Source organism: Diadema setosum, chromosome 15 (genome assembly GCF_964275005.1).
Source record: "Diadema setosum chromosome 15, eeDiaSeto1, whole genome shotgun sequence".
In the NCBI taxonomy this organism is placed as follows: Eukaryota; Metazoa; Echinodermata; class Echinoidea; order Diadematoida; family Diadematidae; genus Diadema; species Diadema setosum.
The window spans coordinates 4,999,527-5,024,601 of record NC_092699.1 but is presented as its reverse complement, the minus strand read 5'-3'; the positions used below and the strand labels follow the sequence as shown (position 1 = coordinate 5,024,601).

The following is a 25,075-nucleotide window of genomic DNA, read 5'->3' as shown; positions in this document are numbered from 1 at the left end:
TGATTTCAAGAAATCGAGCCCAACTATCCGAAAGTCAATCAATATTAAGCTAAAAAATTGAAGTAGATTATGTAAAATGTGTTACAAAAATGTAAAAAAAAAAAAGAAGAATGAGTTTAAAATATTTCGACCACTATATAGAAAGATATGCCTATATAAGCTCAGGTCTCACAAAGTAAGTTAGACACGATGTAAAATGTACTAATGAAGGAAATAGATATATAAGGTTAAAATGATACTTAGCAATGACTATCCAGAAGCCCTGATTAGAAGCTTAGTATTGAGAATTGCAAGAATCATCAAGGGTTGGAGGTTCGACACTCGGAGAGAGAGGACAAGTTAAAGTTACCTCTCCAATACATGCCTTACTTCGAAATATATTCACTGTGTCACACGTGAGTCCTTCAACGTACCTCTTTAAATATACATGTATATATCGGATCCCAATACGCTACATGAGAGAAGCTGTGAAGTACCGATATTATACACATGGAACTTCAAAAAAAAAAAAGAGTAAAGGGTCTAGGCATATAAAGCACTAATGTCTGAATGTCAAAACTGATCGTTATGCTCTGGATCACAGACCAAACCGGCTTTAAATGAAGTTGCAAGACTAAGACATGTAAGGAGGAGCCTCTGTTTCGGGAAGTTATGACATTCATAATTTCTTAAAAAGGAATTCTGCAGAACCGTTTTCGCACAGTTGAAATATGCAAATGAGTGATCAGACGATGTCAACAACTTGCAATTTTCCATTGATCGTGTAAAAAAAAATATGACAAGCATTCAATTACTCTCTGCTTTAAAGTATAAAATGTTATGGTCTTCCAGGTTGAATAATTTCAGAATTCTTTAAATAGTCGCCCTTATAATGTAGTATGAATTCTTTAAATAGTCGCCCTTATAATGTAGTATTAGATGACACAGTTCACATTAACGAAGTTCTTAGGTCTGACAATCAACAACAAAGTCTTGTGGAAGCCTAGTCTGCATGGCTTCACGACCCTCTGCCCGTACTAGTTCGCTATTCAGGATATTGACGCCCTCAACGTCGAAAACAAGTAGATTTTAAGGTAGTATTTCCTTCGGCAAAGGCGGCGACTTCGTCCAGTTGGCAAAGGGTCTGGAAATCAGACTAGTGGAAGCCACGTAATGATAGTGTTGATGTTACCATCAACGAAGTTAAGTTTTAATACTCCACGCCATCCTTTTGATGTTATACTCAACTTTGCTTCTGCCTTATCTTAAGTATGGTATCCTGCATCTGGAAGAGAGCCTGTTACGTCTCTAGAAACAGTCCTTTGAATGTCCAATGTATCTTGAAAATCTCATACTGTCGTTTTATTATTGAGATTTTAAAGATAACTGATTCATTGTTATTATCCTATCCACCTTATGGTCAGTTTACGTGTAAACCCAGTAATACCTTGATACCTTGACGCAGTAATCCCTTGAAGCAGCTTATGCATGAAGCTATACTGGGGATGAACTCGAACTGTGTGTCATGAGGGAGTGTCATTCAGTGTATGCACAGGTGTGTCACTATCATACAACTAGAGAAGTACTCTGAGAGCGCAGACCTCCGCCAAGCATGCAGTATATTTTCTACCACTGATCTTTATCAGTGATTTTCACCCATACTTCCTTATAGCATTGTGTGCTAGAAGTCACCCGATTTCCTAATTTAGAAGCCTTTGTTACGTCATAAACCCTCAGCTACACGGCGCGCCTCGCCCTAGCAGAAGTTTGAAGTTTTGAAGTTTGAAGTTTGATTTATTACTCAACGACCCTCATGGGGTATGGGAGTACAATGTCAATTGAAAATACACAAAATAGAAAAATTTCAAATAAGAATTAACATATATACATGTATAATACAAATATATACAAGATATCAACATACTTTTCAAATATAATTTGCATAAAAGTATGTTATATATAATATACTATACAAATGTAAATCTACCACGTGAATTACGAACGATGCAGGCACTGCCTGATGCAAATAATCATGCAAAGGGTATATAAAATAAACTAAATCAAACGAAATAATAAAGTGCAGTAACTAACTAAAAGAGGACATTATTACCTTACAAAACCTCGAAATGTTTGACAAAGTCTTTTTCTTAGTGGAATTGAACAATTGATCATATTTAAATGTGTTAGGATACTTCCTATAATATTTTTCGAGAGATCTTTTACGTTCTGTCGTAAAGAAGGGACATACAAACAAATAATGAAATTCATCACCAATATCATTTTGAGAACAATAGGTACACAAACGTTCAATTCTTGGAATGTCTTTGTAACGCCCAGACACTATTGGAAGCGTATGATTAAGGCAACGAAAACGTGTTAATGATTTCCTATCATTTTCATTAAGACGAATCAGATACTTTTCAAAGCATAATTGCTGCTTAAAAATTCTATAAACAGTGCATTGATTGTTTAACTCAACATCACTGTGCCACTCCTGTTGACTCATATCTTTAATTTTTGTATTTATCATTCTTTTGAATGAAGATAAAGATAGATTACTTGCTTGACTCTTCCACACGTCAGAAAGGCCTAAGCTATCAAGAGTATTCTTTACTTTGAAAATCCAACCCATCTGATTTTTCCCCTTCAAAAAGGAGAAAAATTCAAAGCTATAAATGATGCTTGATAATTTAGCTGATTTCCCGTTTACAAGACGGTACCAGAACATTAGCATTCGACTAGTGACAATTTTTTTCTAATTTGTAGTGCCCAAGTTCACCGTAAGTCATGCAATTGGGAGTTCTCTTGTTCAGACCAAGCAATTCTTTACAGAACTTCAAATAAAACGTTTCAATTTGAATTACATTTTCAAAACCCCAAACCTCACATCCATATAACAGAATTGGTAATATCAATTGATTAAATAGCTCAAGTTGAATATCAACAGGTAGACAAAGAAATGCAATTTTGCTCTTCATGGAGTACATAGCTCTTTGTGCTTGAGTTACTTGTTTATTTATAGCTTTTTTGAAGCTATTGTTATAGTTGAAAATTGTTCCTAAATACACATACTCATCAATTACACTTAAAAGTTCATTGGCAAAATAAAACTTTGGAATATTTCTAACTTTTCCTCTAGAAAAAATAACAACCTTCGTCTTTGTGGTATTAACAGTAAGATGCCACAATTGGCAATAATCAGAAAGAGCGTTAAGAGCATCTTGTAAATCATTCGCACTTTCAGTAAGTACAATAGTATCGTCAGCGTACAAAAGAGTGAATAAATTTATAAAAACATCCATTTCATTCTCATAAAAGCAATCGTGAATTGATGTAGATAGAGAGCTCAGACCATTGTATCTCTCTTGTAAAAAAGATTCAAAATCATTCAGATACAGTGCAAATAAGATTGGAGACACATTTTCACCTTGCCTTACTCCTACGTTACTCTGAAAAAAATCGGATTTCTTACCACCATATGAAATACAAGATTTAGCGTTGTCGTATATTTTGACTATTACACGCAATAATTTTCCATCAATCCCGTCCTTCAATAATTTAATCCAAAGCGAACTTCGATCAACTAAATCAAAAGCTTTTTTATAATCCACAAAAGCACAATACAATTAGAACACGCACTTTAGTACGCGCATGCAAACCTCAAATACGCGCAGTCTGAACTCCCAAGTTCATTGACCCTACCTGCAAAATATTAAAATCCTTCATAAACTCCCCCAATATTCTCGGATCACCACCAAAATTTAATCGTCTGTAACTTGTATCTTTCTAAACCTTTCCTGCAAGTTTCATTCAAATCCGTTGACTACTTTTTTGAGATATTTTGCACACGGACAAACTATTCCTATTCATCCTAATTTCACTGTTCATTTTTTCTCTTTTTTTCTTTCTTTCTTTTTCTTCCCCCTCTCTCCCCCTTCGGTTCTCACTTTATTTCCTCCATTTCTCTCGTTCTCTCCTTCTCTCCCTCTTTTAATCATTCATGTTTACTACCTTTAAGATGTAAATATGGACAAGTTATGTAAATATATTTCAGGAGTCTGTATTATATTCTCAATTACTCTGTACATAATTATGAATAATTACTTGTCATGGTGACCTACAAATTTGACAAGCTATGCTTTTAGTTGGGTCACCCCATTTCCGTTTGTATAAGTACCCTATATTCTGTCAATTCATGCTGATATATTACTGTAATATTATGTGTCAATATGTAAACGACAATGCAATGTAAATGTAAAATGTAAATGTAAATGAAATGAATAAATTCGAATTCAATTCAAGCTAACTAACTAACGAACGAACGAACAATCGCATCGCCATTCGTTCTTCCCAAGAACTGTAAGGAACTGGAATTCCCTGTCGTCAGAAATTGTTTCAGCGCCATCTGTGGGATCATTTCGAAACCGTCTAACTGTTGATCACAGTGGCTAGTTTTTTCGTCAACTTTTCTATGTGCTTGTAAATATCTGTATATAAATTGTATTATAGTGTAAATAGCACCAGTCTGCAAGAATCTTCAGTCTATTGAAGGAGGCAGACTTAATCAGAAGAAGAAGAAGAAGAAGAACAAACCAACGGTATCGAAAACAAAACCTCCTCCCTTGGCGGAGGTAATAATGATTAATTAAATCCCAATCATTACGTTACTAACATAACCTTAGAAATTATAATCTGTCATTATATACGTGTACATGATTTATATGATTATGATTATATAGATATTTGTAATCATGAATCTGAAATTAAATAGATTACATTGATTAATCTGCGACCGTTTGTTTTGCCAAGTGCAGATGAAATCAATGCGTTATATAAGTTATAACTTGATTGGCACTCCCTGCTGGAAAGAACGCAGTGTCCCACAGTATGAGAAACACAGTGTGAACACAATGTGAACATAATGTGAATACATTGTGAAATCTCTTCACAGAGTGAAATCTCTTCACACTGTTAAATTCGAACGTTTTAAGAGTGTGAGCACATTGTGAACCATCAATCCACAGTGTGAAACAGAACAATGCCATGTAAACACTCTGTGAAAACCAAATCACAGTGTAGAATCATCTCCACACTGTTAAATTCGAGCGTTTTCACATAGTCGACTATGTGACCACACTGTGAATACACTGTGGGACACTGTGCTCTTTCCAATAGGGCTGTTTGCACGAGAACTGGCTGATTCAAGAGACTTAACACGAAAATATTGACAACAGTCTTATCTCAGTAATCAATTTCAATGTATTATCTTATGCATTATATATGTTCACATGCGATTGCAGAATGAAGTCTGCCCGCTATGATGTTACAGGGCTGAATTAACATTAATGACATATTTACGGTACGGGTCCATAGAGGAATCGAGCAGTCATCATCAGTAAGTCAGACGAGTGTATTATAGTCAAATATAGTGAAGTTCACCCTGCACATCGTCACGTGTATTCACGAACCATTCATTCTCAGTCACTGCCCGGAGCTTTAATGAATTCACGTGTTCGACAGAACATTTTGGATTGACGAAACTGACAGGCTTGCCCGGCAAACTTGATGGACACTTTTCAATATACTGTACTAAAGCAGATTGCGAGGGCAGGTAATGTAAATAAATGTCAATGAACAAAAGCGAGATACAGAATGATGCAGTGAAGTTAAAAAGAATGTGGAAGGTTATTGTTGTTACATTACATTTACCATTTTGTCTTACTTTTTAGTTCTCTTCGTGTGGAGTGTGGCACATCAGCCATTTGAAACAGATCGGGATCATCTCTATACTCCCCTACTGGAAAGAAAACAGTGTTCCACATTGTGACTGTGTTCACATAGTAGACTATGTGAAAACGAATTTAACAGTGTGAGGATGATTTCACACTGTGGTGTGATTTTCAAAGAGTATTTATATAGTAATGCTTTGTTTAACACTGCGAGTTTGTGATTCACATTAATTCGAATTTGACAGTTTAAAGAGATGTTACATTGTGTACACATTGTGTTCACACTGTTTTCACACGGTGTTTCTCACATTGTGGGACACTGTGTTCTTTCCAGCATGGCTATGGGTATGACGCGATCCGGCAGCTACCATCGTCATTTTGTGTCATACTCTAGAAATTCACGACTAAGATTTGCATAGAAACAGAAGAAGTTTTGAACAAATTTGTAACTTATCATCTAAGCTGTCAAATATTGTGCACAATTTTACTGACAAATGAAACAAGGATACAAGTTTCGAATTTCCATGTTTGATCGTTATTTACCCCCCCCCCCGCCCCACTTATAAAAATAAAAGAAAAAAATATGAATAGTTCAGAGTTGAAACAATTTATCAATAATTAGATTTCCTTTCAAATATGTTACTGATTCGCATATCAAAATACAAGTGTATGTAGTCGTTTTTCCAGGTGAATTTACGTTGTTCTTGATTAAGATCTTCCACGTGAATGACAAGTAAGTTGTTCGCTTCATGTTCTCGTGTATTGAGCTTGTATACTATAGGTAAATTATCGTAATCGTCACATTAGTTGACACAAACATGTTGCTGCAACATGGGTCTGTTGCCCGATGGGATGCATCCGATCCAGTATTGTCTATTTCGTGATGTTTTCAGTCCAAATTGTTATTTGTTTCACTCGTTTCTTTTTCCCTTCTCCTTTCCCTCGAATAAGATTTCTTTGTTCCATAATTATTTCTTTTCATGATGTGTTACTTAAAGGAGCTTTCTATACTCACTATCCTTTTACGTATATGACTAGCCCTAATCCAATTTTCTCTGGCACGCAATCATTGCCTTGTGTGCTTTCTATGAAATTCTTCACCATCTCCTGAAAAAAAAAATCATTGTGCGTCCATATACTTGGATACAACCTGTTTCATTGTCCAAGTTTTCGGATGGAGTATAGGCACTGGAAGATGTTGCAGTGGAAAATGCTACGGGTCATAAAATTCACACCTCTAGTAGTATACCGATGCCTTTTGGTTTCTCCAAGTATAACTAGTCTACAGTACTAATAGATAAAGACCTGCACTTTCTCAATTTTCTCCCCATCCCACATCCTTCATGGTAATTACTACGCATGATTTTAATTTTTCTCATATTTTGCTCAGTAAATCGTACGCTTTACCTATAGTTCCTTGATTTTCTTTTCAAAAGCACTATGCGTAGCTCTCTATCCTTGTGAGGGCTGTGCCATAAATGTAGATATATATGTGTAAATATAGGTTTTCCCGGCCAATTTCGCACTTTTGTCAGTCCATTTGATAAAAGGTTCATTCAATTTAGCGAAAATCCTCGTCACTGCACATTCTGTCATTCAAAATTGCGAGTTGGTCGTTCAATTTAGCATTTCGATCAATTAAATTTGCACATGTGCCATTCGAATTCGTAAAACGAGCATTCAAATTGGCACGTGCTCTTCAGTCATTAAAATTCGCCAACGCTGGCCGAAAGGGGTATTTCAGTCATTCAATTTCGCGTATGGGCAGTCAAATTCCTAACATGTTCATTCAAATTAACGTCATGTTATTTATTTTTTGAAAAGGTGATAACATTTAAACGCGTATTTCTATGTGACTTTTTGTTTCATCCACGCACTGTTAAGCAGTAAAAGTATCATATTTTTTTACCATACATAACTCGGGTTTGTTGTTCTGTAACGCCCCTTTTCTTTCATACATGTCATTTTAGGCCTACATGTACCAATACTACAGATTAACTTCATCTTCTTACAGTCATGACAGCACAAATTAGATACAGACGTATTTCTCAAGAAGACAGAAAAAGAATTATAGAAACATTTGATGATCATAACCTTGACTTCCTAGAACTGGCCGACACACTCGGAATAAAGCACTCAACTGCCAGATAAGTTGTGGCCACATGATGCACTAAATCTTCGGACTGGAAGAATCACTAAGCACATTGAAGAAGAAAAAAAAAAACTGTTGCCAAAATCTTTCAAATAAGTACGAAAACATGAAATGTAATGACGCTTGCAAAACAGTAACTGTGTTGACAAAAAAAAAAAAAAAATAAAGAAAGAACCAAAGCATAAACATGCGTGCTAAATTGACTTCAAAAGATGTCAAATTGGATGCCCAAAAATGAATTTGAATGAACGAGTGCGGCATGTCCGTGATCACGTGACTATATCATTCTAAATTGAATGAACGGATAACGAAATGGTGCTAGTTTTACGAATTTCAATTGAAAAAGTGTTAATTAGAATGACGCTAAAGGTAATTTGAATGCTCCAAAATGAATTTGAATGAAGAGATCATAAAATTGAACTACCGAACATGTCATCTACGCTAAATTTGGCTAAATTGAATGCAGCAATTAGGAATTGGACTGACACACACGACACAAGTGCGAAATTGGCCGGGGAAACCTATACTTACACACAGCAGGGTCTCAACGGCATACACAAAAATGATATTCAGTTAGATTCCTACTGTACAAAGGGATAAAATGCAAATTTTACAGATTTACTCTTGGCTGTTTCGTTGAATAGCATTTTTGTTTGAACCGAAGGACTGTGGGTGTCAGTCTATCGAACCTGCATTTTCACAATTTACTGGCAAATATACATTCGGTATAATCCAGCATAATTACTGTACCCGTAAGAAGTCACAACATTATTCAAAAGCATAATATGCCATGTTCCAGAGGGTCGAAGTAGCAAACTGGGAAGAACAAAACGTGCGAAGCTGAAATTGGGTTAGGACTGGTTATGGAAGGATTGAAACGTGCACAGGAAGGACAGTTGTTGTGCTTTCTACACAGATTTTTACTGTTTTTAGTATGTAAAGTTGTAAAGGAAACATTGTGGAATTCGAATCAGTCTTTACGTGCGAATTATATGGAAACCAAGGCGACTTATAACTAATTCCGACACAGCTTCGTCGCTTCAATGCACTGTCAACCTGCTTCATACCCGGTCCGATACCAAACTAGGCATCTATGTGCTCATCTATTATAAATAAATTTAAACGTGTTAACGAAGCTCTTTCTATTTCAGTTCCGTAAAGTAGAGATATAGAATTGAGTAATAAATGAAAATGCAACATTCAGATCTGCAAAGTGAGACCACAAAGACCCCCTTCTCATTAATCAGTTCTCAAAATGAGTAGCAAATAGTTTTGTAGTCTTCAGGTCAGAATTGTCAGGGAGGAGGATGGAGGACGGGCCACGTTCCCTCACAAGGTCCGATACTGGCTAAGGATCGTTCGTCTGAATAAATCCTGCTCTTATGGAATACTCTAGCCGGCATTGTTATTTCCGCCCCTGAAAATACATTTTTGGGCATTAATTTACTCACATATTTTCAAGCCTAAATATTACACAAGATTGCTGAGCTCCAACACGATAGGTGCGAGTCCTTGTTGTTTCGACTGCCTCCTACCCGAATTTTCGGAATGTCGTCCAAATGGTAATGGGCGTTATCCATACCAAATGTATAAGCTTATAATAAATTCAAAAAAAAAATAGTTTCTTAAACAAAACAAAAGAAAAAATTGTGGTGTTTGCTCTCTATACTTTAAGTTTTTTTGTTTATATAATTATATCTATATTTTACATTCGATTCCGGAAAAAAAAAATGTTTTGATGAACGATTGCGCACAAATAGATGTATTTGTCGTTCACACCTGACGCTGCACTTGCTGAACAGCAAAGCATCACTCACATGGAAATATGTGTCAATTATGTACGTGAATGGATGCTGCAAAACAAACTCATGCTGAATGACAGTAAGACTGAACTGTTATTGATTGGCACATCCAAGCAAATATCTAAACTTTCTTTTGATGGGATATCAGTTGGAAGTACCGTCATAAAGTCATTTTCCACTGTTAGGAATCCTGGAGTGTGTTTTGACACACATCTTAACATGGGAGCACACATCACAAATGTGTGTAAATCATCATACCATAATTATGTTATATAATCTTAGACGTGTTAGGAAATATTTCGATGAGAATAGTATGAAAATGATTGTCCAAGCATGTATCATAAGCAAAGTGGATTATTGCAATGGGTTATTGTATGGACTCCCTGATTCTCAAGTTGGGGGCATGCAGCGAGTCCAAAACTCCTGCGGAAGGCTTATTTGTAACAAACCCAGGTTTTCAAGGATTACTCCTCTTCTGAAAGACTTAAACTAGCTTCCGATTCGTAAACAAATATTGTTTAAGATTTTGTTGATTGTATATAAGTCACTCATTGGTCAAACCCCCAGGTACATGTACATATTCGAATTATTCGTATTTAAATCCCATAGACACACTCACAATTTGCGCAGTTCTAAGGACACTCTTCTCTTACAAATTCCAACATGTACAACAAAAGTAAAACTGGGAGACAGAGCATTTGCCTGTGCAACTCCCAAACTCTGAAATGATCTACCATTAGAAGTCCGGAAATCCCCAACCGTGGCAGTCTTTAGATTACGGCTCAAAACACATCTTTTCATTTAACTGTTCATTATCATCAAACACATCAGAAGCTTTTGCAGCACAGAAGAATATATATCACTCGAATTAAAAATATGCCGTTTTTAGCTCCCAACTCCTGAACATTAAATACGTTTTCTTCGCCTTCCCTTCTTTCCTCTTCTCTTTACTTTTGCTATATGGGTACCTCTTATTTTTGTCCCTTATTCTCATTTTTCTTATTTTTCCTTTTGTATTTTCCACCTTGTGATGTCCATTTCGGTCAAGTGACATTCAAAATACATGAAAGTTTTGTGTTAGTTATTCTATATATACGTATGTGTTGTGTTCCTTCTGTAAGAAAAAAAAAGAAGAATTGTTCCAAGCCGTAATTCTTACGCGCCCTTGTCCAATTCAAGCGATTTGAAAATTGACGAACGGACTCCTCCACCTTTATACCAATAAATTGACAAACGGACTCCTCCACCTTAATACCAATAAAGATTTGTCGTCATGACATATAGAATGTATTATTTTAATACATGATTATACCACGAACCCCTGTTCATATGTCCATGACTTGCGAATATGTGATATTGTCATAATCATTTTTGTTCTATTCAATGGATAAATAAAACTTGCTGAAACTGAAGCTGAAACACACCCATGCACACACACACACACACAAACACACACACTCACATACATACATACAAGTGAGCGCAGCACGCAAACAGAAAAGGCTCCGGGACTATGATTAGTTCCTGAGTGTAATCGGCCTTCTTGGTTATTTTTTTTTTCTTAATCGTTTATTTCTTTACACAAACGATGCAGGTAGGTCTATAATACAACTAAAAGTACACTTCATAATCACGATAGTAATCAAACTACTCTAATTCATTTTTTTTTTGAATTCTGCGTTCTTTTGGATGAGCACATGCAATCAAATGCAAGTCAGAATATCTTACTAGAGTCAGATATTGGTCAATCAGAATTTGGTACTTAGATAATATTATGTATGCTTAATGTTTAATGTTTAATGAAGATCTCAACTTTTTTGCAACAGTGCCCAGGAGACAGTTCTCTATCCTACACAAATATAAAGTACACTGATCAATGACAGCAAAAAGAGTGATCATATGCCTTATTCATTCCAGGTCATGAACTAAGAAGTTAGTCCGGTGAGAGGTTCTGATGATCAGTTCATCGATTAACCTGTCTTACATGTAGCCACGCCCTTCTCCCAGTCTAGTCGCCTTATGACGTGGAATCGCCAGTATAGGACAAACTTACTACAACCCTGCACCATCCTCCATTTCGACTTCATGCATTCTGGGCGTCAATACTTCGCTGGAAATCATGCCCAAAAAGCGTGAGAGGGAAGAACAGCCAGCTAAGGCTGAAAAACATTCCAAGTTACAACACCAAATTCATGAGAAGAGGTAAACCATATCACAGTCAAAACAGGAAATTATAATTAGACAGGAATGTCTTCAAATCGTCCGTATGACTTTCAGTTTTGATGACAGGCAGGATAGTGGATAAAGCTTGCATACCGGGTTTCTTTAAAAAAAAATGGAAAGTTCCAAGTGTATGTTTCTGACCTTTGTAAAATCATGTTCAGTTCAGTTGAAAAACATTTTGCTGTGATTGCTTCACAAAAGGAAAACCAGTCGGGAATTTTCACGTGATTGACATGAGTTTTCAAAGGCACATTTCGACTCATGATTACAATGATTCGCAGACGTAACAGGGCATCTGGATTAGGGCTGGTTTTATTCTCTGAGCCATTCGAACTTTGTTTTGCATTGTACAAATTGATCGACTACTTTGATTGCATGATAAGGTTAGCATCTGGAAAACCTATATCCATTTGTGTACGTTACATCGACTTTCTCCTGTTTTGTGATTCGTCACATAGGAGATTGCCTAATTGTCAGGTATTAACGAAGAAGAGAAGATCTGGTTATGGACTCCATTGAAGGTTACTCATTTCAAAGTACAGTGCACCAAAAAAAATTATTAAAAAGGAAAACAACAACTACAAATTTGGTTCATTGATGATCAGAAATTTAAAAAGAAATGCCTGAACTACCTCTTTGCATGCCAATAAGGGTTACAGCTCGTTATTCCGAAGGTTCGTTATTCCGAAGGCTCTTTATTCCTAAGATTCGTCATTCCGAAGGTTCATTGTTCCGAATTTCATTGTCGGATTAACCGATCTTCGGAATAACGAACCTTCGGAATAACACCACAAATTTTCGGATTAACGAACCCCTTTTCATTTTCGGATTAACGAACCTCTAGTTATAGGGAATTTGCGTGTTTCGGATTAACGACCCTTCGGAACAACGAACCTTCGGAATAGCGAACCTTCGGAATAACGAACAGCACCCGCCAATAAGTCTCCGGTTGAAAATGAATGAATAGCTGGAACACACAAAAGATGCTCATCATTAACAGAAATAACCATGTGATGCCTTTAATCACTGCAATGTAAATGGATGTGCTATTGTCTATTGTGGTGAGTATACCGGCCTACTCGATGGTATAGGCCTTGATTTTGTAGTCTTGTAGTTAGAAAGGTACAATAAATGGATGTTTAAATTCGTTAAGTTTCAGTCATAACACTCTGACGAAATACTAATGTAAGCTGATTATACGACAGAAATGAATACATTTTAGTTCACAGAGCAGATCTTGGATGTAATTGTTTCACACATCTCCCTTGCAAATTGAGAGGCATGTAAGCAACCCCACCGCACAGAAGACCGCAGTATTTTGTTTTATACTAGTTTATGCTCTTCTATAATTTATACAATTACTTTTTTTTTTCATTGTCTTATAGTCATTAGAATATCGTGTCTCAAAACTTAGCAATAATAACAATTTATGATGATGATGATAATAATGATAATAATAATAATAATAATGATAATAATAATAATAATAATAATAATAATAATAATATGAATTTATATTTACTTCAAATCCACTCTGTAAGAGTGCTCAAAGTGCATTATAACCCCGGTCTACGGAAACATCATTTCCCGCCAGCACAGACAATGTTCACTCTCCACTCCCTGATGGGGAGCTTTCCAGCCAGTCTCCATTTAACAGATTACAGATCCATTTTTACAAATTCACAAATGCACAAACTGTATATATGCTGGCTGATAATAGGCATAATTTTGGCACTAATTTTCTAGCTATATCAGAATTGATTTCTTGTAATTTACACGGATGAAGAGTACTACAAGTAATCATTTTCCTGACCATACATTACAGAATGCCTGAAGATCAGTCAGGTGATGTGGATTTCATTTTGAGAGATATTGCCAGAGATATCTCAGAGAATGAAGACATCGAGAACCTCGGGAAAGGGTTGGGCTTCACTGTGGCGGAATGCCAGAACTTCATCAAAACTAACTATCGTCACCATGAAATAACGAATGAAGGAACTGTCTGCATGCTTCGTAAATGGAGTACGGGAGTGAGCCCGTCGTCACTTCGATCAGACCTGAGAGAAGCTCTGAAGAGAGCCAGGCTAGTCCGGATTGCTGATATACATCTACCATTAGGTATGTCATCGCCATGTTATACCCATTTAAAGATTACAAGGTGAAGGGTATGCACTTTCACAATGTTGTCCTAAAAAGGGGCCTTAAATCTCTGTGAAAAGAGTGATTAAGACGTTAGAATACAAGCATGTTTATTGAAAAAGTCGTCTATAATATTTGGACTTAGCTCATTAGAAAACAAATGCAATAGTTATAATCATTTATTGTGACATCTTAATATCATAGGCTGGTTTTGGAAAATGAATTCAATCTGTTTATGCACGCTGTCGTTTACAACCCTTTGTTTTCTCCTCTTTAAAGATCGGTCCCTCATTTCCACTTCAGCTCACCATGACAAAATCAAACAAACAAACAAAAACAGAACCCACACTTAATCACACGAAAATGCGAAAATGCCTAGATATTTTATATCAACTTTATCCGTCATATATTGATGTAGGCAGAAAAAAAGTGGAATATATAAGTTTAATACACAATGTACAGTTTAATTATACCCACATAATTAATCATCATTCTCCGGCCCTATTTCCACTGTAACTGAACTTGAATGAATGCACTTTCTTGTCATCATATGTTATTTGAAGGCGATAATGCAAGTGTTAGAAATTGAAACTTGTCACGGAGCCTGTACGGACTAGTGCCAGACAAGCATGTCCTTGTAGAAAAAAAAAAAAAAACATTAGAAAGAAAAGCAAAACTGAAAAAAAGTCCTAATGAGGCATTCTTAAGCAGTATTTCTTTTTTCATTATCTAACTCAACTAACAATATTTAACAAACCGCATAGGAAGGACTAAGCGAAAGAAACTGAAGTCATGACAGTCGTATTTCAACTATAATTATAGTCATTTTTTTCTTCAAAGACGGTTATGGCGACAACCGGGAAACGATCGACACCGCAGCATCTTGTTTTATACTATTTTACACTCTGTTATAGTTTATGTTGTTACTTTTTTTTCATTGTCTTATAGTCATTAGAGTATCCTGTCTCACAACAATAACTAATTACAATGATACTGATAATAATAATCATTATGATAGTAGCAATAATAAAATTCATTGATATTCAGCCAAATCAACTCTGTTAGAGTACTCAAATCTCATACAAATTATTATTATCCCGGTCTACGCATACATTATTTCCCATCAGCAGTGAAAATGCTCACTTTCCGCTCCCTGGGGAGCATTCCAGTCAGAAGAGATTTTTACAGGCGCATATATGCAAATGCATAAATTCACAAATGCACAAATTGTACATGCTGGCATATATAAGGCATGATTTGGAACTAATTTTCTAGCTAGAGACTGAAAATGATATAGCAGTCAATACATAATTCTAGAAGCTGGCAGACTTTTTGTTCAAAATGATAATCAAATGTATAGCTTTAACTCACAGAAGCATATTTTCCCCATTAAATTTCAAAAAGCAAATTGTTGATGTTTACTATGTGTGATGTAATCTGATAGGGAATCAGAAGCACGTTGCTCCATATCCAAATATGTAGAAAAAGAACAAGCATAAAAGTCTAATAAAGTCAAGGTCATATAATCAGTCTTAATAGCGTTGGATTACAATCAAACTTTTCTTGACAATACTGTAGCAACAGGTATTTTCTTATAGGAATCGCGAAATATTAATACATATCACCAGAATTTAAACGATTAGATCACATTCAACGATGTACTTTATTGATTAGCTAATTTTTCAATATATCCAAATATTTTCATCTTTTTTTTCTCTTGTTTTTAGGATGAGCAGTAATACAAGGAATGTATGCAGATTTTAGAAATGGCAACAATACTTTGTGAAGAGCAATTTTTTATTTCCGGTCATTAGTAAAAAGCCTGGACAAGATCTCAGTCGTTAGCTTAGAAGCTTATTCTGTTCTGGAACCTCTTCAAGTTCACAAGTGCTGCAAAATGTAAATGATCCTATCACATTTCAAATATTTGGAATCTCTGATGTCAAGGTAAATGAACATGTGCATTTACCATAGCCTGATGATGAGATGATTAAGCCCTTAATTTTGGTGAAAGTAGACGTAACGTCGCAAATCAGGAATATTCCAGTTTAGTAACCATGAACGAACCTTATTCTGCCCTCTTTCAGCCAGTGTTCCGCAGGTACAACCAAAGTTTCCTGATGACAAAATTCTGCAATTGCTGAAGAATGAGTTACGGGGTTTTTGTCATCGATCATGCAGAGACGTGCGCACTTCTCCACTTCATTCCAAATCATCAATGAAGCTTGAAGAAATATATACAAATTTAGTGATGTGCTCTCAAGATGGGGACGTAAAAACAGACGTAAATTACAATGAATTTATCGATCACTTGGAGCGAATTGGCACTGAAATAGGTTTGCCCACTCGAATTGCAATATATGGAGAAGCGGGCGTTGGCAAAACAACATTCCTTGCCAAGCTTGCATTGGACTGGGCCTTGGGGAAACGCCTGAAGACTATTGATCTCGTTTTTCTTATACATCTGAGAGAAATTGAGGAGAGCATATGTTTCGGTGATACCATCATGGGCAACTTGTCTGATGAACTAGAAATCGAGGGGCTTGAATTGGACGAGTACATTCGAACAAACCAACAAAAAGTTTTGATTCTCTATGACGGTCTTGATGAGTACGCAAAGGAAATCAGCAAGAGTGCTTCGAATGATGATGCTACCATTGCTGTGATCAGAGGCGAAAAGTTCAAAAATGTCCGAGTCATTGTTACCACTCGACCATGGAAAAAGGAGCGGATAAAATCCGACACTAAACTCGAGAAACAGTACACATTTGTAGAGATTGAGGGTTTCAAGCCAGATGATGTTTCGTACTATATTTCAAAATTCTTCCCCCACAACGAAGAAGCCAGAAACAGTCTTATCAGCTTGATGACAGACAGTGAGAGCATCGTAGCACAGAATATGGCACCCTACCCGATTTACTGCAGCATGCTTTGTTTTATTTGGCAGAATGAAGGAAACCGCAGTGTAATTCAGGGGCTGGAAACTTTCGCCAATTTTTTCGACGAATTGATCCATCATCTTAAAGTCCACTTTGCTGGAAAGGAGACAGACGAAGAGGCGCAAGAAACAAAATTGGTGCGAGGTGACGACTGTTTACAGAATTTTGGCAAAGACGCCTTGTCTAACCTCCTCAGAAACCAGCTTGTATTTGGAGATAAAGACCTCACCGTAAGTGACGTCGATGTTAAGACGGCATGTGAAATTGGAGTTCTTACAAGAGAGGAACACTTTGTTTCCAGAAGGGAAAACAACAAGAGAAGAACAAAGCGTTTGGTCGAATATAGAATACCCCACAAACTGTTTCAGGAGTACATGGCAGGATTGCATCTGGCGTGGCTGTATGAGAACAATCCAGAAGAGTTCAACCAGCTGAACAATAAACTGATTGAAGACTTTGAAAAATTTTCTTACCTTCTCTACTTCACTGCAGCGCAAGGCGTAGATGTCGGAAAGGCTGTCCTGAGTTCCTTATGCAAGATGTTACCTGATGAAGAGAAACTTGAGTTTATCATTGATGTAGCATTTGAATGCCATAGACTGGATGCTCTTCAGCCTCTAATTCCTTACCTCAATGAAAAGAAGTCTCTGAGTATCAGAGGTCCTTACCATACAGCCTCGGGATGGGTCTATGCATGGGAGGCATGTGGTTACTTTGTAAGTTCTTTTCACGTCACCAGCGCCTCAGTGCGCTGTTGTTTAATTGTCAGTATTTTAATATCCGGTAGACACAGCATCATGGCACATTATTATGCTTTCATTTTTGTCACAATTAAGACAACTAGAATGACTTAATGTGTCTTGAACGTCATAACATTATAAGGCACATAATACAATGACCTCTTATGATTATTTTGTAAATATCTGAAGAAACATTTAATTTCAGTAAGTTGTGTGCGTAACGGAAATAGTGATGATAGGTGTGGATGAGTAGATTGGGATATCAATAGCACGTGTCTAAAAATTACCATGCATTAAACAACATCAGCAGTTAGCAATTATTAGTAAATGTTTATTTATTTTTATTAGGTTTGTCATTCCCCTCCATTATCAGTCCATTTAGTTTTGTATTTGTCATAAAAGGCATGACATTATTGCATTTCAATCCATAGTATAACCTTTGATAAACATAATAATATAATAATAATTACAACATGATAACACTTTTGTATTGATTTTGTGTGCCTATGTGTATACAGTTGTTCTGAATGATATAAACGACATGAAAAAAAGGAAATGAAATAAAATATGCAATTTCGTTTGAACAATGGATCATATTTCTAAGTAAACATAATTCCTTTTTCTTTTTCTTTTTTGAGTACGTTTTTTCTCACTTCAGATGATTGCACACTTAGAATCCAAATCCAACATCACCATAGACTGAAAATGACGAATTCTTTTGTCCTACTTCTATCAATAGGCATCAGAGTGTTCAGAATACCCTGGCCTAACGGAAAAGGACAATAGCACTGCGATTGCTGCTCGAAATGCTGGTCGAGGCATTTGCTTACTGTCTAATCTGACATCATTGGATTTGACGACCATCCAGCTGCATGAGGACTTCTTCACAGGAATGTCTTCTATGGCCTCGCAATCAAAGGTAAGATTCTTCTGTAAAGCAAGCATATTGTAATTTCTATCCTCTCACTGATTTTGGCATTACTTCTAACAAATGCGACAGACAGGGCCGTAAGTTTGCTAAATTCAGTCATCGTCAAGATTCAAAGGACCCGGGTTCGATTCCTGAGTCTAACTGAGCAATGACGTGTGTACGCATTCCGTCATTTCTCCACTACTAACAAACAAAACACGCTGTCCCTCGGATAATACGTAGAATTGAGCTTCCTTGTGTGAGAGAGTCACAACACATGCTTGTAAAAGATCCCCTTTCATCATTAAATAGCAAAGAGCAGATTGCATCACACAGTGAAATAGTCCCGCCTCCCATCCAAATTGACCCTATAGAAGACCAGCTATATAGTTCAGCTGAACATAGGCTATCTGTAGCCATTTTCTAAAATGGGAAGAAAATGAAACAAACAAACAAATTAAAGAGGTTCAACATCTGCCTATAAGATATGGTGTAAAGCATAATTTCTTCCTCATTTCGAAAACCTGAAAAACGATCTGTCTTTGAGTTGCGTGCCCATCTTCCCAGCTTCTGAATTTGAAGTGTTATGATTTATATTTGGCTGGTAAATGGCCAAGTTTATTATTCCATGACGCTTTCCTATTCCATTGCCATTTGCAGGGAAAATAAGTGTTACAGAATGAATGAATAAATGAATAGGTAGAAATGTGTGTGTGTGGGTGTGTGTGTGTGTGTTTGTGTGGTCGTTGAGATAAGCTATTTTTTTTATATTTTGCGTCTCTTATATTGAATAATTTTCTGTCGCACTAGTTAATATTCATAATATGCATTTCTTAGGAGATGTTTTAAGATATTCCTTATGACTCAATGAGGATGTAGAGGATAAAAAAAAATAAAAAGGGGAGCATTTGGTAGAACTTTTTTTTTTTTTTTTGTGCGCATTCCTTTTTTTTTGTTTTTGTTTAAAAATCTAGCTTCGGAGAGGGGTTTTCCCAACATGACAAAACTCGGGGTACATTTTATAGAAAGATCACTACACCTCTCTCTATTCTATATATCTCTGAATGTGTTGCATGCGCAGGGCAACTACATAATATCTACCTTCATCACGAACAAAAGTTCGTAACAAGGGAAATAAAGGAATAAAAGGGTAAATATGGACATTAATCCCGAATGATATTGCCTCATTCCCATTTTCCCACCTGACCTATAGGTCCTATAGTTTCGGTTTGCCTTTACATATATATATATGTAAGGTCTGCCAAAGACGGTACACTGCGATTTGAGCTTATTTGGGGATGTAGTACCACAAGCCTGTAAGACCTAGGAGTGATTGTACCTGTTTCTTGGATTGCGGTGACTCAAGGATCTTTTCAGCTGGTCTACTGCTGGTTTAGAAAGTACAATGACTCTATGCCGAAATTGGTAGTCCGTTATCACTGGCAGCTAATCTTCTTGATGTTAAGTTCTCGAAGTTTGGGCCTCCTTTGCGCATACGACACTAGTCACTGTGTAGCATCTAAAAACAAAAAACAAAAAATCCGCGGAGATTGATAGAGCATCGTTCTTAGTCTTCTAACTCTACGTTTCCCTCTTTTTGATGCTGCATAGCTGGAATCAATTAGTCACGGGGGAGGACCAGACCTCTCGGCTGCTGCATCACAGGCCTACGCCAAGAGTATCTGCACCATGCCAAACCTCAAGGCTCTTCGACTATTTGATGTAGGCATAGCAGACAATTTTTTCATCTCCCTCGCCGAATCAGCACCAGGAGCAAGGGTATGTTGTTTTCTTTGTGTTTGTTTCTAAAGTGATATCCAATTGTGTACGAAAGAACATTTTCTTTTGTTATTATTATGATCTGATTATCGGAGTGGGAAACTACAATGCACGACACAGTTTTTTGTTTGTTTGTTTGTTTGTTTGTTTGTTTGTTTTTCTTTTTGCTGAACCATGTTGAACACTGCGGCAGTATCTTTGTTCCATGGAAAAGTCGGATGCATTGCAGAATATCCTAAATATTACTACACTGCATTATGACGTGTAACGTTTTCGTAACCTGGCATATCAACATTGCAAAAGCATCATAGCTAGCTATAATCTGTGCCTTTGGTGACAAAAAAAAATGAAAATGATAGAACACAGAGTGCATATGTATCGTCCAATATTCTTGTCCTTTTATCTTTTATCCTTCCACCACCTGTCCACGACAGCAAACTTGCAACAAAGGAGTCACTGTTTAGCGTTTGACAAAATTCTTTTGAAGCATTTGTAGAAAAATCCTACCATTTTCCACCCTCTTACGGCCCTGTATAGCTGGAATCAATTAGCCACGGGGAAGGGCCAGACATCTCGGCTACTGCAGCACAGGCCTACGCCAAGAGCATCTGCACAATGCCAAACCTTCAGAGTTTGGAGCTACACTCCATCGGTTTTGCAGACGATTTCTTTCTCACCCTCGCGGCATCAGCATCAGGAGCAAGGGTATCTTTTCCTTGTATTGTTTCTCTTCATTTTTAGAGTGACGAGTGAACCAAAGAGACGTTTTCTTATATGTGACCGTGCACCTCAAAACGAACATTAAAAAGTCGCACACACTGATTTTGCGTGAGGACTAAAAATAAGTGAAATGGGTCAACCCAGCCGAACTTGACTTTTTGATATTTTCTGAAAGAGCGGGTCTTCTTTTACATTATGCTAAAATTTGGTATCATAAAACGGGCAGGAAAGTGTGTTTTTTTCGCCGTTTATCTCGAACATTTTTGTAGAATAGTGTGATTAGGTGTGTCTTTAGAGTCCCTTTTTCATTTCTGAAAAACCTTATCCACACTCTTCACTTTCAACTCTAATATCTTTTGAAAAGATAGTGCTACTGCTTTGAAAGTTGGCATTAATTATGGACAGAATGTGTTAATGAGGCATGTTTAATTTCAGTTTAATTTAATAATCCCTTCATTGTTGTTACTCTGGTGGTTTACTTCCTGTTTTTTGTCCCATTCATCGCACAGCCAGCACGGTTTGGTAAAGATTAAGCGCTTGAATAGACACTGCACTTCAGAGCCTCTTTTCTCAGTTCACACTTTCCCTGAGTTTGTGCTTACTTTCCAATATTTAGATAGGTTAGGAGAGTCCATTTGATTTGAGTTATACATCATTTTAAAGCTTGAAGTATGCTCTTTCAGAATATGGTCTTAACTAAAAATTCATGTCTGGCGACTTTTTGTTTGTTTTGAGGTGCAAGGTCACAATTATACATGTATATAAAGTTGGCTGTAAAGTCAGTCTAACAGAAACTAATGGTTTAATTGAAATTAATTCATGGAATGTTAAAGGTTGTACCTGTAACAACAAACTTAACACTAAACAAAAAGTAAGTTCCCCCTAAAACAAACCTCTGTAATCAATGAATCAGGAACCTTTGAGGGAATCTGAATAGAGGATCAGGCTACCCTTCATGTGAAATTCAGTGGATTTCTCTTGGCCACGCTTGAGTGAGCATGACTTAAAATCAAAATAGTCACATTTTGAAGTTCACAAGCCCAATTTTGCAACTTTAATTTGGTGATATCAGAACAAATTTCAATTTTCCAGAATAAAAAGGCATGCAATGTATGATTTATGTGCTTCTTATCGTACCATGTGACTTGTGCACAACATTTCACTGTTGAGTAAACACGGGGTGAAAATGGCCCAGTAAGAATTGCGATAATTCTGCGCATTGAAATCAATTGTACGATGTTGTTTTTTTTTTTAATATTGTGCTAATACCAACACACATATCACTCACCACCTGACATTTCAGTCACGGCATGGGGAAAAATAGGGTGTAATTCAAAGCAAATCACAACGAAAGGAGTATCATTGTAGGCTAAAATTTTGCTCACTTCATAAGCACATTCTACTTTTCACAAATGGTTTCACAAGTTATTACAGTTGAATATAAAAAGTGTGCAAAGGAGCTTTAAGGCATGAAAAGAAGCCTCTATAAGATATGTCCAATCACACTTGTCTGCAAAAAAGCTGTTCCAGAAAAGCTGCAAAAATAGAGTTTGCCATTCGCTTTACAATCCCAAACCTTCAAATTATGTGCAAGTAGATTTGCTCTCCCTTTGCATTAGTACCAGGAACCAGAATGTCTTGTTCTCTCTTTGCCTTTTTTCGATTTCTATCATTTCAATGAAAACACCAATGCACGTCCTATTTGACCATAAACACAACAGAAAAAAAAAAGACTTACAACTTGGTAGGCCAACAAAAGAGCGAAAAGGTATTTACACGTATATATATTAACGTATCTACACTATCTACATCATCTATGATCACACAGAAAGTCGAAGTGTATGGTTGTCTTTTTGTTTCAGGACACTTTGATTTCAGTATCGATCACATGACTCTGATGCATTGAGGCGATAATTTCACGGCCTAGCTGTTCTAGATTTTTAACTTGTAGATCCCTGTCCTGAATAGTTATACCTCCACGCAAACACAGTATTGAGGTATACAGGGCCTATAATCAATGGTCGGGTGGCCGGGTGGTCGGTCGGTCGGTCGGTCAGTCGGTTGGGCGGTTGGGCTGTCGGTTGGTCTGTTTGTCCGTTGCGAAATCTTGTAAGTCGAACTACTCCCTCATTTTTCAAGCAAGTGAAATAAGTTTTTGCGTGTGGCTGCTATCATAGGGAGATGTGTTAGATCCGTTTTATTATTATCAGTATCGCGTAATGCCGTGCAATGATAACAGCAAATTTTCATAAAAATCATACATAATGTTGTGAATCAAACTACTCTCTCATTTTAAAACAATTAAGTTGAAATTCGGAACATTGTGATCAATGACATGTGTAGTTGTGCAAGAAAATATCAGGCGATGGTCAGTGGCGTATCTAGGGAAAACGGCGCCCGGGGCAAGTGCGAAAATTGCGCCCCTAATTTCTGAAAAAGACTAGTGTCCAACCCCAACCCGATCCCGGTAGGGACTTTAAGCAAAGTCCACATGATATGCTTTTCAAGCCCTTATTAAAAGGGGTCTTTTGAGGGTGATTTGAATGTAATGAATTTTGATAAATTTTGGCGAGCGAGCGCAGCGAGCGAGCCGAAAATTTTTGTATTTCAGCTGACAAAACATGGAATTCTTGTCATTTCTTGCTTATCAAATCTTACAATAACTAATCAAGATAGTGACGGCCTTATAGATAACGATTTATCTAAACCAAGAAACTGAGTACTTTAAAAAATATTCTAAATTAGGGGGACATTTCATGAAGCATTTCAGCCAATCAGAAGCAAGGATTTCCGTAGCTTTTAACAGTTTTTCAGACGAGATATCTGACAATTTGCTTCATGAAATGCCCCCATGTACGCGCGAGTGAGCCGAAATTTGTATATTTCCGCGTCATCATCACGTTTTGTTCTTATCTCCTTTTTGTTTTGATAAATTTTGGCGAGCGAGCGCAGCGAGCGAGCCGAAAATTTTTGTATTTCAGCCTACAAAACATGGAACTCTTGTCAGATTTTGCTTATCAAATCTTACAATTCTAATCAAGATATAGTGACGACCTTATAGATAACGATTTTTACCAACAAACTGAGGACTAGAAAAAATACTCTAAATTAGTACGAGCGAGTGAGCCGAAATTTGTATATTTCCGCGTCATCATCACGTTTTGTTCTTATCTCCTTTTTGTTTTGATAAATTTTGGCGAGCGAGCGCAGCGAGCGAGCCGAAAATTTTTGTATTTCAGCTTACAAAAAATGGAACTCTTGTCATTTTTTGCCTATCAAATCTTACAATTCTAATCAAGATATAGTGACGGCCTTATAGATAACGATTTTTACCAACAAACTGAGGACTTGAAGAAATACTCTAAATTAGTACGTGCGATTGAGCCGAAATTTGTATATTTCCACGTCATCATTACGTTTTGTTCTTATCTTGTTTGATTTTTTGGCGCCCCCCCCCCCGTATTTTCAAAACCGTTGGCGCCTTGTTTTGATCCAATTGGCGATCGCTTTAGAACGAAAGAAATTGCAGCCGCTGCTCCATGAAACATTTTGCCTGCTAAACATAAAATGACATGTGTGAACACAATAGACATTGTCATTTTGTCCGCGCCATCATCACATTTTGTTTTCACCTTCTTCTTCTATGTAAAATTTGGAGAGCGAGCGCAGCGAGCGAGCCGAAAATTGTTGTATTTCAGCTTACATAACATGGAATTCTTGTGTGAACACAATAAACATTGTCATTTCGTCCGAGTCATCATTATGTTTTGTTTTTATCTTTTTTTGATTTGGTTTTCTGCCCCCCCCCCCAACCATTCTTCCTCCCCCCCCCCTTCGGTGAGTTGTTTCTTCTTCTTCTTCTTCTTCTTTTTTCTTTTTTTTTCCTTTTTTCTTTTTTTTTCTTCTTTTTTTTTTGCACCCCCAAGGAGTGGCGCCCGGGGCACGTGCCCCCCTTGCCCCCCC

The 25,075-nt window shown here is 36.8% G+C and overlaps 1 protein-coding gene across 1 annotated transcript in view; it reads left to right on the top strand.

Moving 5' to 3' along the window:
- The first annotated feature begins 13,711 nt into the window (after nt 1-13,711).
- The window catches only part of LOC140239195 (uncharacterized), a 136,755-nt gene continuing 125,391 nt past the window's right edge, over nt 13,712-25,075 (top strand). Inside the window, 5 exon segments of the mRNA XM_072319075.1 lie at nt 13,712-14,003; nt 16,496-17,679; nt 18,443-18,622; nt 20,225-20,392; nt 20,930-21,097. Of these exon segments, the coding sequence (XP_072175176.1) occupies nt 13,712-14,003; nt 16,496-17,679; nt 18,443-18,622; nt 20,225-20,392; nt 20,930-21,097 (1,992 nt within the window).